Raw genomic sequence first — 19034 nt, forward strand, 5'->3', positions numbered from 1 at the left:
GGCACTTCTCCTCATTCACGCCCAAGCCCCCCCTCCCCCTCAACCCCTCTGCCACTTGTCCTTCCCAAGCGCTTAGTCCAGTGCTCTGCACACAGTAAGCACTCAATAAATGCGATTGAATGAATAAACGAATCACCCCGGTCTTCCCTCCCTCCCCCAGCCCTGCCTGGAGCCACTACCAGCGAAGGATTCTATTTTTATTTAAAAAGTGGAAGTTCATATAAAAAAGGAAGCAGGGAGGGGAGTGGGGGGCTGAGGGAAATATAAAAGAAGCTTCAGAAGAGGGCTCAGGGTGTGCAAGGTGAGGGAGGGGGAGTAGGGACGGCGGGCGGGGGGGGGGGAGGACGGCAGTCAGGGGGAAATGTCAGTTGGACTCGGGAGTCTCTTCTTTGACGAGCAGCCGTTTGCCCTTCTTGGGGCCTGGAGCCTCCCTCTTCGACTTCAGGGACCTGTAGGAGAGACAGGAGGGAAAACGGTATGTCGTTACTAAAGAATTCATTCATTCATTCGTATTTATTGAGCGCTTACTGTGTGCAGAGCACTGTACTAAGCGCTTGGGAAGGACAAGTTGGCAACATATAGAGACAGTCCCTACCCAACAGCGGGGTCACAGTCTAGAAGGGGGAGACAGACAACAAAAAGGAGGAGGGGGAGTCCTCCCTGAGGTCTGCCCTCACTCCCTCCGGCTGTAGTTCCAGTCAGCACCACCCCCCACCCCCAACCACCATCGAAGAATCTCCCTTCCCATGCTAGGAGCTCTCCCTGCCCCTCAGGATGCCACGGGCCTGGCCCTCCCCTTCCCGGGAATCTTGGCTTAATGGACTCGAATTTTCACTTAGAGAAGCAGCGTGGCTCAGTGTTAAAGAGCATGGGCTTTGGAGTCAGAGGTCATGGGTTCAAATCCCGGCTCCACCACTTGTCAGCTGTGTGACTTTAGGCAAGCCGCTTCACTTCTCTGGGCCTCAGTTCCCTCATCTGTAAAATGGGGATGAAGACTGTGAGCCCCCGTGGGACAACCTGATCACCTTGTAACCTCCCCAGCGCTTAGAACAGTGCTTTGCACATAGTAAGTGCTTAATAAATACCATTATTATTATTATTATTATTATTAAGCTCTGAATTTCTCCGGGCCAACCATCACTCCCCACTCTCAAGACTCCACTACTAGTTGTCTCCTCCGCCCCCATTGGCTCAAAGAAGGCCTATGCAAATGAGCAGGGATTGACCAACTCTGTATCAATGAAATTATGCAAATTATGCATTCTACCCACCAATCAGGTGGTTCATGCAAATCTGCCTGCAAGGGCCAGTTGAGCAATAGGCCAAAGCACTAAGGATCCAACTTTTTTTTTCTTAATGGCGCTTGTTAAGTACTTACTATGCGTGCCAGGCACTGTACTAAGCGCTTACTATGTTACTAGAGAAGCAGCGTGGCTCAATGGAAAGAGCACGGGCTTTGGAGTCAGAGGTCATGGGTTCAAATCCCGGCTCCGCCAATTGTCGGCTGTGTGACTTTGGGCAAGTCACTTAACTTCTCTGGGCCTCAGTTCCCTCATCTGTAAAATGGGGATGAAGACCGTGAGCCCCCCGTGGGACAACCTGGGAACTGAGGCACAGAGAAATGAAGTAACTTCTCTGTGCCTCCGTTCCCTCATCTGTAAAATGGGGATTAAGACTGTGAGCCCCCTGTGGGGCAACCTGATCACCTTCTAACCTCCCCAGTGCTTGGAACAGTGCTTTGCACATAGTAAGCGCTTAATTATTATTATCATTATGAATGAATAATGAATAATTATTCATTATTATCACCTTGTAACCTCCCCAGTGCTTAAAACAGTGCTTTGCACATAGTAAGCGCTTAATTATTATTATCATTATGAATGAATAATGAATAATTATTCATTATTATCACCTTGTAACCTCCCCAGTGCTTAGAACAGTGCTTTGCACATAGTAAGTGCTTAATTATCATTATGAATGAATAATGAATAATTATTCATTATTATCACCTTGTAACCTCCCCAGTGCTTAGAACAGTGCTTTGCACATAGTAAGTGCTTAATAAATGCCATCATTATTATGTACACCAGGTACTACATTAAGCACTGGGGTAGATACAAGATAAGCAGGTTGGATAGAGTCCCCGTCCCACCAGGGACTCACAGTCTTAATCCCCATTTTACAGATGAGGGAACTGAGGCCCAGAAAAGCGAAGTGACTTGCCCGAGGTCACACAGCAGACAAGGGGCAGGGCGGGGATTCGAACCCGGGTCCTCCGACTCCTAGGCCTGGCCTCTTTCTGGTAGGCCCACGCTGCTTCTTAAATGTCCCGAAGGTTCATTTGCACGACCAGCCCGACTGGCACAGGGTTAGGGTCCATTGGCTGGAAGAAGGTCCCGATTGGCTGGATAAAGCGGGAGGGATGCCGGGCTGCAGTGGGAGTGAGTGAGGGTAGACCTCACCTAGGGAGAGCTTTCTGATGGAAGGCGGGAAACCAAGGCAGGTCCTAATAATAACTAAGGACCATGTGCCAAGCACTGTTCTGAGTATAATAATAATAATAATAATGATGGCATTTATTAAGCGCTTACTATGTGCAAAGCACTGTTCTAAGCGCTGGGGGGGATACAAGGTGATGAGGTTGTCCCAAGTGGGGCTCACAGTCTTCATCCCCATTTTACAGATGAGGGAACTGAGGCACAGAGAAGTTAAGTGGCTTGCCCAAAGTCACACAGCTGACAAGTGGCGGAGCCGGGATTTGAACCCATGACCTCTGACTCCAAAGCCCGTGCTCTTTCCCACTGAGCCACGCTGCTTCTCTTAATAATAATAATGGCATTTATTAAGCGCTTACTATGTGCAAAGCACTGTTCTAAGCGCTGGGGAGGTTACAAGGTAATCAGGTTGTCCCACGGGGGGCTCACAGTCTTCACCCCCATTAAGCGCTTACTCTGTGCAAAGCACTGTTCTAAGCGCTGGGGGGGGGATACAAAGTGATCAGGTTGTCCCACAGTCTTCACCCCCATTTTCCAGATGAGGGAACTGAGGCTCAGAGAAGTGACTTGCCCAAGGTCACCCAGCAGACAAGTGGCGGAGCCGGGATTAGAACCCAAGTCCTTCTGACTCCCACCAGGCCGTGGCTCTAGCCACTCAGCTGGGCTGCTTCCTTATAATAATAATGGCATTTGTTAAGCGCTTACTATGTGCAGAGCACTGTTCTAAGCGCTGGGGGGATACAAGGTGATTAAGTCGTCCCACGTAGGGCTCACAGTCTTATCCCCATTTTCCAGATGAGGTAACTGAGGCTCAGAGAAGTGAAGTGACTTGCCTAAGGTCACACAGCAGACATGTGGCGGAGCCGGGATTCAAACCCATGACCTCTGACTCCAAAGCCCGGGCTCTTTTCCACTGAGCCACGCGGCTTCTCTGCTTCTCTTAGCTCAGGGTGGGGAAAGAGTCATCGGGCGTAGAGAGGCTGGGGATTGCCGGGGTGACCCCCAGGAAAGTTGGTCGGAAGGGGAACTCACTGTCGGGATGTGCGTGTCCCCTCGGGCTCCTGGCCGCCTTTGGCATCTTTGAACTCGAAAGCTTCGTTCATTATGCGGAACATTTCGTAGCGTTCCCGGCCACGGATCTAGAAGGGGAAAGGAAAGGGTGGTTGGGGGTCTCCGAAGGACCGGAGAAGCTGATGCCCAGGGATCCAGAGGGAGTGGGGAGAGGACGAAAAACGCCCTTTTTTTGTGCCGGGCACTGTACTAGCATTGGGGTAGATCCAAGCTAATCGGGTTGGATGCGGTCCTTGTAATAATAATAATAATAATAATAATAATAATAATGTTGGCATTTGTTAAGCGCTTACTATGTGCAAAGCACTGTTCTAAGCGCTGGGGGGATACAAAGTGATCAGGTTGTCCCATGTGGGGTTCACAGTCTTAATCCCCATTTTACAGATGAGGTAACTGAGGCTCAGAGAAGTGAAGTGACTTGCCCAAGGTCACACAGCAGACATGTGGCGGAGCCGGGATTCGAACCCATGACCTCTCATTCCAAAGCCCGGGCTCTTTCCATTGAGCCACGCTGCTTGTCCCTTATAGGGTCTTAACCCCCATTTTACAGATGAGGGAACTTTTAGACTGTGAGCCCACTGTTGGGTAGGGACTGTCTCTATATGTTGCCAACTTGGACTTCCCAAGCGCTCAGTACAGTGCTCTGCACACAGTAAGCGCTCAATAAATATGACTGATGATGATGATGAGTCACAGAGACGTGAAGTGACTCATCCAAGGTTACGCAGCAGACAGGTGGCAGAGCCAGAATTAAAACCCAGGTCCTTCTGACTCCCGGGCTCTATCATCATCATCATCATCATCAATCGTATTTATTGAGCGCTTACTATGTGCAGAGCACTGTACTAAGCGCTTGGGAAGTACAAATTGGCAACATATAGAGACAGTCCCTACCCAACAGTGGGCTCAAAGTCTAAAAGGGGGAGACAGAGAACAAAACCAAACATACGAACAAGTCGTTCAGTAGGTTTTCTAGTTCCCCTATCTCTACGCTAACGTCTGTCTCCCCCAATAGACTGTGAGCTCCTTAATTGTGGTATTTGCTAAGCGCTATATGCCAAGCACTGCATTAAGCGCCACGGTAAATCCAAGATCATCGAGTCCCACATGGGGCTGACAGTCTAAGAAGGAGGGAGGATAGGGAATGAATCCCCATTTTTGCAGATGAGGGAACTGAGACCCAGAGAAGTGAAATGACTTGTCCAGGGCCACACGGCCACCAACTAGCAGGTCCAGGTCCTCCGACTCCCCAGGCCCGAGCTCTTCCCACTCGGCCCCGCTGCTTCTCACTACTTGCGGGCAGGGATGGCGTCTTACCAACTCCTGTTTTGTATCTTCTCGAGCATCTAGTCCAGTGCTCCGCACACAGGTAAGCGCTCGATAAACACCACCGACCGATCGATCGACCGAAGGACGTTTTAATCAGGTAGGGGGACAGAGATCTCCCGGAGCCGCAGGAGGATCACGGGAACCCACGGACATCCCTGACCCTGTCCGCAACAGCAGCTGAGGGGTAAGCTCGTCTCTAGACCGTAAGCTTGCTGTGGGCGGGGAATATGTCTGCTTATTATTGTATTGTCTTCTCCCAAGTGCTCAGTACAGTGTTCCGCACACAGTAATCACTCCATAAGTACGACCGACCGAACGAACGAATGTGCCCCCGGGCCTGAGGGCCCAGCTGTTACCTTCAGGGTGAACACCTCTTCATCCAACAGCCTCTTCTTGGTCTCAGGAGGACTTTTGGGGGGCGAGGGACAGGCTGGATTGGGGAGGAAGGGAAGGAGGCAGGCGAGATACAGGATAAATTAGTTTTCCCACCTCTCCCAATCCCTTCTACCTGCCACCCCATCCCTCCCCACCTCGGTCTCCCCCGTCTTCCCCGCCATCCTGCTCCCTCTGAAGCGCTCACCCCTTTTGGGTTCCTTCGAAGGGGGCTGGGGACCGCTGGACTCCCCCTTCTTCTGATGATTCTCCTCTTCGGTCTTGCGGTCCCGGCCGGGGCAGGCGCAGACCCGGACCTCAAAGCTCTGACGGCCAAGGAGCTGACCGCTGAGGCAGGGGGTGGGGGAGTGGAGAAGGGAGACCGTGAGGACGCGGGAGGGAGACAGGAGCCGCGCGTTTCCCAGGCAGGAGAATCCCTAGAGGGTTTAAGTAGGCTTGGCAGGGCCCCCACAAAGAGGAGCCAGGGGTGAGAGGGGACCACGAGCTGAAAAAGAAAGGAAGGGCCACGCGGGCTGCCGGAAAGTGGGGGACTTGGGAGGACGGAAGACAGAAGGGGACGCCTGGGTCTCCCACCTGGCGGTCTCCAGCGTGACGATGGTGAGGATGGGCCGGCGGTTCATTCCCCCCATGCAGGAGCTGTTACACATGTAGTTGTAGAACACGGTAGTGCACTCACAGCCCACCTGGAGGGGGATACAGAGAGGGTAACCCCGCCTCACTTTTGGGGGTCCTCCCTCCTCCGCCCCAACCCTCCCGCCCCCCGCCGCTGAAGAGGAAGGTACCTGAGGCGGCTCGTAGGGGACGACGACGCTCTGGCGGGTGGTCCGCTCGTCATTCAAGTATCTGGCCTGGGGGTTCCCCTCCACGCGGATCAGGTGCTGGGGGGGTGCCGCTCCTGCCGGGGGCGGCCGGGTCGTCTGGTGGGGCCTCCGGGGACCCAAGGGGCCCACCCCTCCCACCCGCCCCCCGCAACCCCCTCACCGTCCCCGTCGGACGAGCGCTCGTGGTGGGGGCACCTCTTCACCACCTCGGCCCGGTGGTCCGTCTTCTTGTAGACGGCCATGGCCCGGACCTGGGCCCCCGGCGGGGGCGGGGAGTCGGCCCACAGCTGGACGGGGCAGGTCCGGGCCAACTGGCAGAACAGCTTGTTGAGCAATGGGGAGTACTGGGGGGGAGACAGAGCCGGGAACACGGGGTGAACAGCTGGCGCACGGGACGGCGACCATCAACATCACCACCACTGCTGTACTTAATAATAATAATAATAATAATAGCATTTGTTAAGCGCTTACTACGTGCAGAGCACTGTTCTAAGCGCCGGGGGGATACAGTGGGATCAAGCTGTCCCACGTGGGGCTCACAGTCTTAATCCTCATTTTACAGATGAGGTAACTGAGGCTCAGAGAAGTGAAGTGACTTGCCCGAGGTGACACAGCAGACACGTGGCGGAGCCGGCATTCGAACCCATGACCTCGGACTCCAAAGCCCGGGCTCTTTCCACTGAGCCACGCCGCTTCTCTATAATGATAGCATTTATTAAGCGCTTACTATGTGCACTGTTCTAAGCACTGGGGGGGTTACAAGGTGATGAGGTTGTCCCACGGGGGTCCTCACAGTCTTAACTCCCATTTTACAGAGGAGGGAACTGAGGCCTAGAGAAGTGAAATGACTTGGCCAAAGTCACACAGCTGACAAGTGGCGGAGCGGGATTTGAACCCATGACCGCCGACTCCAAAGCTCGTGCTCTTTCCACTGAGCCACGCTGCTCCTCTTGCTATCCTGTCTCTGCAGGATAGCAGGATACTTGTTATTCATCCATTCATTCATTCATTCATTCAATTGTATTTATTGAGCGCTTACTGTGTGCAGAGCACTGTACTAAGCGCTTGGGAAGTACAAGTTGGCAACAGAGAGAGACAGTCCCTACCCAACAGTGGGCTCACAGTCTAGAAGGGGGAGACAGAGAACAAAACATATTAACAAAATAAAATAAATATGTACAAATATAGAGTAATAATAATAATAGAGTAATTCATTCAATCGTATTCATTGAGCGCTTACTGTGTGCACAGCACTGTACTAAGCGCTTGGGAAGTCCAAGTTGGCAACATATAGAGACGGTCCCTACCCAACCGCGGGCTCACAGTCTAGAAGGGGGAGACAGACAACAACGCAAACCATGTAGACAGGTGTCAAAACCGTTAGGATAAATAGAATTATAGCTTGTATCCATCCCAGCGCTTAGAACAGCGCTTGGCACATAGTACGAGCTTAACAAATGCCACAATTAAGAGCGACCTGAGCCCCACTTGGCAGCTCAGAGAGGCTGAGAGCCCTGGTGGGGGTCACACAGCAGGTGAAGGGTAGAGCTCCAGATACACGTGCCAAGCACTGTACTAAGCGCCGGCGGGAGATCCACACGGGGCTCATAGTCTAAGGAGGAGGGCACTTAGTACAGTGCTCCGCACACAGTAAGCACTCAATAAATACTATTGAATGCATGAGCGGGAACGAACCCCGATTTTGCAGAGGAACAGAGAACTGAAAAAACTTTTTTAAAAAATGGTATTTTTTTTGGTTAATGCTACTTGTTAAGTGCTTACTATGTGCCGAGGACTGTACAAAGTGCTGGGGGAGATCCAAGATCATCAGGTCCCACGCAGGGAGTGAGAATAATAATAATAATGGCATTTATTAAGCACTTACTCTGTGCAAAGCACCGTTCTAAGCGCTGGGGAGGTTACAAGGTGATCAGGTTGTCCCACGGGGGGGCTCACAGTCTTCATCCCCATTTTACAGATGAGGGAACTGAGGCACAGAGAAGTTAAGTGACTTGCCCAAAGTCACACAGCTGACAACTGGTGGAGTCGGGATTTGAACCCATGACCTCTGACTCCAAAACCCGTGCTCTTTCCACTGAGCCACGCTATTTCTCTGGGGAATGAACCCCCACTCAACAGAGGGAGGCACAGAGAAGTGAAGAGACTTTAAAAAATTTTTTTTTGCTTTTTAAAGGTATTTGTCAAGCGCTATGTGCCAGGCACTGTACTAAGCACTAGGACAGACATAACATCCTCAGGTGGGACACTCTGGCCCACATGGGGCTCACAGTCTCAAAACCCCGTTTTATAGATGAGGGAACTGCGGCCCAGAGAAGTGAGGTGACTCGCCTAGGGTCACACAGCAGATGAGTGACGGAGCTGGAATTAGAACCCAGGCCACCCCAGGGCCTAGAACAGTGCCTGGCACATAGTAAGTGCTTAACAAATATCATTAACAAAAAAATAATACCATTATTATTATTCAGATTCCCAGACCCAGGCTCTATCCACCAGGCCACGCTGCTTTTCTACGTGCCAAGCACTGCACTAAGCGTTGGGGAAGATCCAATCCGATCAGGTTGAGCTCATTGTGGGGCAGGGAATGTGTTTGTTTCTTGTTACAGTGCACTCTCCCAAGCGCTCAGTACAGTGTTCCACACACAGTGAGTGCAAAATAAATACGACTGAACAAATGAACTAATGACACAGCCCTTGTCCAAAGTGAAGTCCCCACTCTTAATCCCTGTTTTAACAGATGAGGGAACTACGGCCCAGAGAAGTGAAGCGACTGGCCCAGGGTCACACAGCAGATGGGTGGCGGAGGCGGGAAGAGAACCCAGGCCCTCCGACTCCCGGGCCTGAGCTCTTTCCGCTGGGCCGCGCCGCTTCTCGTGACCGGGGAGAGATCATCATCATCATCATCATCAATCGTATTTATTGAGCGCTTACTGTGTGCAGAGCACTGTACTAAGCGCTTGGGAAGTCCAAGTTGGCAACATATAGAGACAGTCCCTACCCAGCAGTGGGCTCACAGTCTAAAAGGGGGAGACAGAGAACAAAACCAAACATACTAACAAAATAAAATAAATAGAATAGATATGTACAAGTAAAATAAATAAATAAATAGAGTAACAAATATGTACAAACATATATACATATATACAGGTGCAGTGGGGAAGGGAAGGAGGTAAGATGGGGGGATGGAGAGGAGGACGAGGGGGAGAGGAAGGAAGGGGCTCAGTGTGGGAAGGCCTCCTGGAGGAGGTGAGCTCTCAGTAGGGCCTTGAAGGGAGGAAGAGAGCGAGCTTGGCGGATGGGCAGAGGGAGGGCATTCCAGGACCGGGGGAGGACGTGGGCCGGGGGTCGACGGCGGGATGGGCGAGAACGAGGCCTAACGGTGAGGAGATTAGCGGCAGAGGAGCGGAGGGCGCGGGCTGGGCTGGAGAAGGAGAGAAGGGAGGTGAGAGATGGGAGAGGGAGTGGAAAGGGTCAGGACTCAGGAGATCCAAAGTCCCACCCCCGGCGTCCCCCCGGGGCTGCTCACCGTGCAGGTGACAGACTTGGCGGTGCCGGACTGCAGGAAGCCGAGGTGGAAGCCATATTCCCCAGGGTAGTCTTCGATGGAAGGCACCGTGGACGTCGCGGCCAGGGCGGGGGCCGGCGAGGCGGGGCCCGGCGAGGCGGAGGCCGGAGGGATGGGGTCCGGCGGGGTGGGGGCCGGCGAGACGGAGGCTGGCGGGGTGGGGGCCGGCGGGACGGGGGGGCGGCGAGGCAGTGGCCGGCGGGATGGGGTCCGGCGGAATGGGGGCTGGCTGGACGGAGGCCGGCTCCTCCGGGGCAGCCCCCTCGTCCGCAGGGATGAGCTCCAGGAGGCTCACATCCTGACGGGGCAGGGGAGTGGGGATGGTTTCCGGCTCTCCTTCCTTCCCCCTCCCCTGTCCCGCCCCACCAAGGATTCCCCGGTCCCCCCCGTTGCTCACCAGCAGACCCCCCTGGTTCTGGCCAGTGAGTCTGGAAAGGAGAAAGAGATGAGATTCAGAGACACCGGCAGCCCCGTGAGCCGGAGACGTCCGGGATTCGGGGAGCAGAGAACCGGACCCCCAGAACGCCTTTTTTTTTTCCAATCCGGCATTCGCTAAGCGCTTACTATGTGCCAGCCAATGTACTAAGCACTTGACGCTAGGGTCTTGGGAAGGGTCCGTATGGGGCGTTATTGGGGGAGGTGGCAGAAATAATAATAATAATGGCATTTGTTAAGCGCTTACTATGTGCAGAGCACTGTTCTAAGCGCTGGGGGGGATACAAGGTGATCAAGTTGTCCCACGTGGGACTCACAGTCTTAATCCCCATTTTACAGATGAGGGAACTGAGGCTCAGAGAAGTGACTTGCCCAAGGTCAAACAGCAGACATGTGGCGGAGCCGGAACTCGAACCCATGACCTCTGACTCCAAAGCCCGGGCTCTTTCCAACGAGCCACGCTGCTTGGGCCAGTGGAGGGCTGGGTACTGGATGGGCATGAGAGCTCAGTCCAGTGCTCTGCGCAGGGTAAGCGCTCAATACATCCCACTCATTAATTAACTTGGTTGAAGGGGAGGACTGAAAGCTGCTTACAGACAGGGCTCGCACATGCAACTCTAAAGTACTGTGCTCTGCCAAGCGCTCAGTCCAGTGCTCTGCGCATGGTAAGCGCTCAATACATACCGTTTATTGACTGACTTGGTGGCAGGGCGGGGAAGACTCCCGGGACCAAAAGCTCCTTGTGGGCCGGGATCGTATCTACCAACTCTATCGTACCGTGCTCTCCCAAGCGCTCAGTCCAGTGCTCTGCACACGGTAAATGCTCATTAAATTCCAGTCGTTAATTAACTTGGTTGAGGGGGGAGGACTCGTGGCACTGACAGCTCCTTGTGGGCAAGACTCGGGTCTTCCGATTCGATCGCGCTGCACTCTCCCAGGCGCTCAGGCCAGTGCTCTGCACACTGTAGGCGCTCAGTACACCCCCACTTATCAATTCATTTGGTTGGGTTTGGGGGGGAGGGACGGGACCGAAAGCTCCTTGGCGGGCAGGGGTCACCTCTACCAATGCTATCGTACCGTGCTCTCCCAAGCGCTCTGCACAGGAGAAGCGCTCAGTAAATACCACTGACTGACCGACTTGGTGGCGGGGCTGGGGGGGACGACTCCTGGGACCGAAACCGTCTCATGGGCAGGGATGACCGCCTTTATCGGACTGCGCTCTCGCAGGCTCGGGATCTGGTGCTCTGATGCTTGATGGAGACCCTGGGACTTGGGAGGAGAGGAGTCCAGCCCCCACCCCCGGCCTCCCACGCCCACTCACATCTGCCACAGATCCAGAAACGTCTCTTGGCTTAGGGGGGGCTCCAGCTCAGTCAACGACTCCATTTTGGGGTCCACGGCTGTGGGCAGCCTCGCGCCTGCAGAAGATGGGGGGAGAGCAATAATAATGGTACTAGTTAAGCGCTTACTACGGGCCAAGCGCTGTTCTCATTGCTGGGGTACATACCAGTCAATCAGGTTGGACACAGCCCCTGTCCCCACCTGGGGGTTCACACCCTTCACCCCCATTTTACAGATGAGGGAACTGAGGCCCAGAGCAGTGACTTGCCCAAGGTCACCCAGCGGACACATGGTGGAGCTGGGATTAGAACCCAGGCCCCTGTTTATTTTATTTTGTTAATATGTTTTGTTCTGTCTCCCCCTTCTAGACTGCGAGCCCACTGTTGGGTAGGGACCGTCTCTAGATGTTGCCAACTTGTACTTCCCAAGCGCTTAGTACAGTGCTTTGCACACAGTAAGCGCTCAATAAATACTACTGATTGATTGATTGACACCCAAGCCTGTGCTCTCTATCCACTAAACCACACAGGGGGGCATTCAGTCAATCGTATTTATTGAGCGCTTACTGTGTGCACAGCACTGTACTAAGTGCTTGGGAGAGTACCATGCAACAATAAACAATCAATTGTATTTATTGAGCACTTACTGTGTGCAAAGCACTGTACTAAGCGCTTGGGAAGTACAAGTTGGCAACATATAGAGACAGTCCCTACCCAACAGTGGGCTCACAGTCTGAAACAGGCACATTCCCTGCCCGCATTGAGCTGACAGTCTAGAGGAGGAGACAGACATTAACAGAAATAAATAAATGACAGAGAAGGGACACAGTGAAGTGGGGCTGGGACGGGGCAGTGAGGAATAGAGGGAGCAAGTCAGGGTGACACAGAAGGGAATGGGAGAAGAGGAAAGGAGGAAGGGGACAATATGTTTGGTTTTGTTCTCTGTCTCCCCCTTCTAGACTGTGAGCCCACTGTTGGGCAGGGACCGTCTCTATATGTTGCCAACTTGGACTTCCCAAGTGCTTAGTACAGTGCTGTGCACACAGTAAGCGCTCAATAAATACGATTGATTAAATGAATGAATATTTTGTTTGTCTCCCCCTTCTAGACAGAGCCCACTGTGGGGTAGGGATTGTCTCTATATATTATTTTATTTGGTTTATATGTTCTGTTTTGTTGTCTGTCCCCCCCCTTCTAGACTGTGAGCCCGCTGTTGGGTAGGGACTGTCTCTATATGTTATTTTATTTGGTTTATATGTTTTGTTGTCTGTCTCCCCCTTCTAGACTGTGAGCCCGCTGTTGGGTAGGGACCGTCTCTATATGTTATTTTATTTGGTTTATATGTTTTGTTGTCTGTCTCCCCCTTCTAGACTGTGAGCCTGCTGTTGGGTAGGGACTGTCTCTGTACGTTATTTTATTTGGTTTATATGTTTTGTTGTCTGTCTCCCCCTTCTAGACTGTGAGCCCGCAGTTGGGTAGGGACCGTCTCTACATGTTGCCAACTTGGACTTCCCAAGCGCTTGGTACAGTGCTCTGCACACAGTAAGCGCTCAATAAATACGACTGAATGAATAACAGGACCCCAGAGTCAGGGGCTGGATTTGGGGGGTCGGGCAACCTGGGGCACCCCCGGATTAGCCTGTGCCCTCTTCCCTCCCCTGTTGCCAATAATGATAATAATGCTGGTTCCGCCGATACCAATACCGTGATAAACAGGAGAGTCTGATAACTGAATAACCCCAATAGTGGAAGAGGCCTGTAAGCGGATATAGCCTCGGAACACAATACCTGTAGCCGAGCCCTGGGCTCGGAAGTCTACCAAAAACACCAGGAAGGAGACCGCAGCTTCCCTGCATCCCCCCCACCCTGTCTTGCTCCCTTAATTCACGCCCCCTCCCAGCCCCCCAGCACTTATGTCCCTCTCCGTCATTTATTTTTTTCTATTCATACCTGTCTCCCCCTCTATGTAAGCTTCTTCATCATCAATCGTATTTATTGAGCGCTTACTGTGTGCAGAGCACTGTACTAAGCGCTTGGGAAGTAGGGGGGCAGGGAATGTGTCTGTTACGTCCGTTATATAGCCTGGTAGTCACAGTATTTGTTAAACCCTTTACTGGGTGCCGAACACTGTTCTGAGTGCTAGGAAAGAGTATGCAGAGGTGGGAATTAGCTGGGGTACCTGACCCCTGGGTTGCAGGGGGCGGGAGGGGGCCCTCACCCTCTAAGAATAGGACTGAAGGAGAGGGGACTGAGACAAAACAATAAAACACTAAAACAGGACTGAAGACATGGACCAATATATAAAATAAAAAACAAACAAAAATTCAGTAAAGTTCTGTGTCTAGAGGAAAGGGGTGTCGGGCTGGCCCAAGTCCAGCCTCTGGCCTGGAATGCCCTCTCTCCTCAAATCCGACAATGACTCTCCCCATCTTCAAGCCCTTATCAGCGCTTAAAACAGTGCTTTGCACACAGTAAGCGCTTAATACATGCCATTATTATTATTATTGAAGGCACATCTCCTCCAAGAGGACTTCCCTAAGCCCTACATTCCCCTTCTCCCACTCCCTTGTGTCGCCCTGACTTGCTCCTTTTATTCATCTCTCCCACCCGGCCCTACAGCACTTTTTTTAAATTTATTTATGATAGCATTTATTAAGCGCTTACTATGTGCAAAGCACTGTTCTAAGCGCTGGGGAGGTTACAAGGTGATCAAGTTGTCCCACGGGGGGCTCACGGTCAATCCCCATTTTCCAGATGAGGTAACTAAGGCACAGAGAAGTTAAGCGACTTGCCCAAAGACACAGAGCTGACAAGTGGTGGAGCGGGATTAGAACCCACGACCTCCGACTCCCAAGCCCAGGCTCTTTTCTGCTAAGCCTCGCTGCTTAGAAAAGGAAGAAATGTCTGAAGGCAAAACATGAGAATAAGGTGAAAATGTTCTCTTTCGGCGGGCACGCGGGAAGAACCGACACAAACCTCGGGGGATTTTCATACTTCTGTCCATATCCATAATTCATTTATTTCTATTAATGTCTGTCTCCCCCCTAAACTGTAAGTTCACTGTTGGCAGGGAATGTGTCTGTTATATGGTTATAGTGTACTCTCCCAAGCAATTAGTACAGTTACCTTAGAACAGTGCCAGGCATATAGTAGGTGCTTACCAAATACCATAAAAAAGCACCGTACTAAGCGCTTAGTAATTGGCTCAGTCGCAGTCCCTATCCCACATGTGGCTCACAGTCTGATGAGGGGGGAGAACAGGTATTTAACAGATAAGGAAACTAAGGCAAAGAGAAGTTTAGTGATTTGCCCATATTTAGATATAAGGCAAGCGGCACAGCGGGATTAGAACCCAGGTCTTCTCCCTCCCAGCCCTGGCTCTTTCCACTAAGCCACGCTGCTTCTCTTGGGGGAGAGGAGATGATAGTGATGATGGTATTAAGTCATTTCACTGGGCCAAGTCCTGGACGAAGCACAAAGGTAGAGGTGCAATATAATCAGATCGGGCAGCATAAACAGCATAAACAGCATGGTACAATGGCTAGAGCCTGGGGCTGGGAGTCTGAAAGGCCTGGGTTCTAATCCTGACTCTGCCACTTGCCTGCTGTGTGACCCTGGACAGGTCATTTCACTTCTCAAGCGCTTAGTACAGTGCTCTGCACACAGTAAGCGCTCAATACGATTGATTGATTGATTCTCGGTGCATCGGTTCTCCCATCAGTAAAATGGGGATGAAGAACAGTGAGCCCCACGTGGGATGGGGACTGTGTCCAATCCAATTTGCTTGTATTCACCCCAGCGCTTACTACAGTGCCTGGCACACTTTAAGCACTGAAGAGATACTACAATTATTAATACCACCATTAGGCACAGACCCTATCCCAGCAGGCTCACAAACCGAAAGAGAGACACCATTTTAGCTCCGTTTTACAGAAAAGGTAACAGACACAGGGAAGTTAGAGCGACTTTTCCAAGGTCCCACAACTGGCCACTGGCAAAGTGGGAATTGGAACCCAGAGCACCCCAACTCCTTGTCCCATGACACGTTTCTGAATTTAGGGTGAAGCCGGATGTGGTTAAGGCGCGAAATAAGGGGGTCAAAATAGGTATTTCGGAGACACGGATCGGCTGTTTCTCAATCGGGTAAAAATGACGTTTAGATTTTAAACAGTTCAGATTTTATTTGAGCTTTTTTAAAACAAATTGATTGACAAACAACAACGCCTGCGTGGGAAGTGTTTCTTTCATATTACTCATTTCCGGCCTTAGCAAATGTCTGACGGACCCCTGGAGACCGAGGCTGCGGGCGGAATAAGAAGGGTTAAGATAATCTCGCTTAACGTAGGCCAGATTAACGAGATCCAAATCCTGTTTCTGAGGCGAGGGCAGGGCATTGGAGAGAGAAGAATGACAATCGCTTAAGTGATATTATTATTTTTGTTCAGCGCTTACTACATGCCAGGCACTGTTCTAAGCGCTGGGGAAGATACAAGTTAACCAAATCGGACCCAGTCGGTGTCCTACCTGGGGCCCACTGCTTAAGTAGGAAAGGGAACCCCTCTCCACCCCCCCATCTTACCTCCTTCCCTTCCCCACAGCACCCGTATATATGTATATATGTTTGTACATATTTATTACTCTATTTATTTATTTATTTATTTATTTTATTTGTGCATATCTATTCTATTTATTTTATTTTGTTAGTATGTTTGGTTTTGTTCTCTGTCTCCCCCTTCTAGACTGTGAGCCCGCTGTTGGGTAGGGGCTGTCTCTATGTGTTGCCGACTTGTACTTCCCAAGCGCTTAGTACAGTGCTCTGCACACAGTAAGCGCTCAATAAATACGATTGATTGTACATGTCTATTCTATTTATTTTGTTAGTATGTTTGGTTTTGTTCTCTGTCTCCCCCTTCTAGACTGTGAGCCCGCTGTTGGGTAGGGACTGTCTCTATATGTTGCCAACTTGTCCTTCCCAAGCGCTTAGTACAGTGCTCTGCACATAGTAAGCGCTCAATAAATACGATTGATGCTGATGTTGGGTAGGGACTGTCTCTATGTGTTGCCGACTTGTATCTTCCCAAGCGCTTAGTACAGTGCTCTGCACGCAGTAAGCGCTCAATAAAAACGATTGATGGGTTATGCTGGGCAGGTCTCGCGCGCGCCCCCTTGTGGCCCCGCCCCCTCGAGCCCCGCCTCCCTACCTCGACCGTTCCACTACTACCGCGGGGGGGGGTGACGGGAATAACACCAAATTCGCTCTCCCATTTCGTGAATCTCCTCGCCCACAACGTCCCCCATCACCGACCTCAATAACCTCCCACAGTCGCCAACACCCCTCACCCCCGTCAATACACCCCCACATATCCCTGAATCCCATCTTCCTGTTCCTCCACCCCCCGCCCCGCGCGATGGTATGGTCCTAGAGGACAGGCGGCAGAGCCCTGGAGCCAGGGCATACCTATTGTCATGGAGAGCGCGGGGGGGGAAAGGGGGGAATGGGATGACGAATTTTACATCCCAGCCCTTCAGATCCTTCCATTTACTTTCGAATCGATGAAGAAAAAAGGGAAAAACACGCCCCGGTGCGCGGGCACGGCCTTTCCTTCCCCTGGCCGGGCAGCCTTTTTTTTTTTTTTCTTTTCCCTCCCCACCTCCATTACCTCGAATGGACTGAACCAAAACAGGAAATCCATAAGGATCGGGGGGGAGGGGAGGAGGGAAAACAAATCTGGGCCCGAAACGTAATAGACGCCTCCGCTCCGGCCGTAGATTTTCGCCTCCAGACAACGGGATCACCGCTGTTAATAAGTTAATGTGTTTGGTTTTGTTGTCTGTCTCCCCCTTTTAGACTGTGAGCCCACTGTTGGGTAGGGACTGTCTCTATATGTTGCCAATTTGGGCTTCCAAGCGCTTAGTACAGTGCTCTGCACACAGTAAGCGCTCAATAAATACGATTGATTGATTGATTGACAGCGGGGGCTGCCCGGTCTCCCGAGGTGGACTCCCCCGAACCCCCCCACAACCGAACTTTAATGGAACTTGCTCAATCTGGAGGCTTCCCCCCCCCCACCCCCTTTCCCGGGCTGGAGCAATTCCCCCCCTCCCCCCGGACAATTCATTCATTCAATCGTATTTATTGAACGCTTACTGTGTGCAGAGCACTGTACTAAGCGCTTGGGAAGCACAAGTCGGCAACATATAGAGACGGTCCCTACCCAACAGCGGGCTCACAGTCTAGAAGGGGGAGACAGACAACAAAACCAAACATATAAACCAAATTCATTCAATCGTATTTATTGAGCGCTTACTGTGTGCAGAGCGCTGGACTAAGCGCTTGGGAAGTCCAAGTTGGCAACATATAGAGACGGTCCCTACCCAACTAAGGACTCACAGTCTAGAAGGGGGAGACAGACAACAAAACATATAAACCAAATAAAATAACATATAGAGACAGTCCCTACCCAACAGCGGGCTCACAGTCTAGAAGGGGGAGACAGAGAACAAAACCAAACACACTAACAAAATAAAATCAATAGAATAGATATTCATTCATTCATTCAATCGTATTTATTGAGCGCTTACTGTGTGCAGAGCACTGGACTAAGCGCTTGGGAAGTCCAAGTTGGCAACATATAGAGACAATCCCTACCCAACACGGCTCACAGTCTAGAAGGGGGAGACAGACAACAAAACAAAATATATTAACAAAATAAATAGAATATGTACAACGTAAGTAAATAGAATAATAAATATGTACAAACATATATACATATATATATAGGTGCTGTGGGGAAGGGAAGGGGGTAAGATGGGGGGATGGAGAGGGGGACAAGGGGGAAAGGAAGGAAGGGGCTCAGTCTGGGAAGGCCTCCTGGAGGAGGTGAGCTCTCAGTAGGGCCACTGTACTAAGCGCTTGGGAAGTCCAAGTTGGCAACATATAGAGACAGTCCCTACCCAACAGTGGGCTCACAGTCTAAAAGCCTCCTATGCACCAATGCATGGTGGGGGGGTGGGAGCCACTTTTTTTTGCATGCAAAAAATGAAGGACTTCTAGACTGTGAGCCCGCTGTTGGGTAGGGATTGTCTCTATGTCTTGCCGACCTGGACTTCCCAAGACGCTTAGTACAGTGCTCTGTACACAGTAAGCGCTCAGTAAATACGATTGATTGATTGATTGACGGAAGGGGCTCAGTCTGGGAAGGCCTCCTGGAGGAGGTGAGCTCTCAGTACTAAGCGCTTGGGAAGTTGGCAACATATAGAGACAGTCCCCACCCAACAGTGGGCTCGCAGTCTAAAAGCCTCCTATGCACCAATGCATGGGGGAGGGGGGGGGGCACTTTTTTTTGCATGCAAAAAATGCAAAAAAAAAAGTGGCTGTGAGTGAAGCGACGACTCACCGGGACCGGAGCAATCGCCGTCTCAACCGTCGGGTGCAAGCGGGGGACGGGGCGGGGAGGGGTCCGGACGCTGGGGTCCCCCGAAAGCCGGGGTCCCGGGCCCCGTCCTCCGCTGCCTGCGGATGCACCGCCTTCCCACGGTTCCTAACTTAGCGCCAACCAGCCACATG

The 19034-nt window shown here is 51.7% G+C and overlaps 1 protein-coding gene across 1 annotated transcript; it reads right to left on the reverse strand.

Annotated features, from left to right (window-relative positions):
- Positions 1-195: 195 nt before the first annotated feature.
- On the reverse strand, positions 196-19033 carry TP53 (tumor protein p53). The gene is made up of 12 exons (XM_038768227.1): positions 18892-19033; positions 13172-13282; positions 11449-11545; positions 10059-10120; positions 9654-9982; positions 6270-6453; positions 6071-6183; positions 5862-5971; positions 5476-5615; positions 5252-5325; positions 3528-3634; positions 196-449 (listed from the first exon to the last, which is right to left on the reverse strand). Exons 1-12 carry the CDS (start codon positions 19031-19033, stop codon positions 365-367), a joined length of 1554 nt encoding a protein of 517 aa, XP_038624155.1. The 3' UTR covers positions 196-364.
- Position 19034: the final 1 nt, after the last annotated feature.

Source organism: Tachyglossus aculeatus, chromosome Y4 (assembly GCF_015852505.1).
Source record: "Tachyglossus aculeatus isolate mTacAcu1 chromosome Y4, mTacAcu1.pri, whole genome shotgun sequence".
In the NCBI taxonomy this organism is placed as follows: Eukaryota; Metazoa; Chordata; class Mammalia; order Monotremata; family Tachyglossidae; genus Tachyglossus; species Tachyglossus aculeatus.

Coding starts and splice junctions, on each gene's coding strand:
- TP53 (XM_038768227.1), bottom strand. CDS start 19,033: ATGTGGCTGGTTGGCGCTAAGTTAGGAACCGTGGGAAGGCGGTGCATC. Junction 10,121..11,448: donor TTTCTGGATCTGTGGCAGAT/GTGAGTGGGCGT, acceptor TCTCCTTTCCAG/ACTCACTGGCCAGAACCAGG. Junction 6,454..9,653: donor CCAAGTCTGTCACCTGCACG/GTGAGCAGCCCC, acceptor TCTCCCCCCCAG/TACTCCCCATTGCTCAACAA.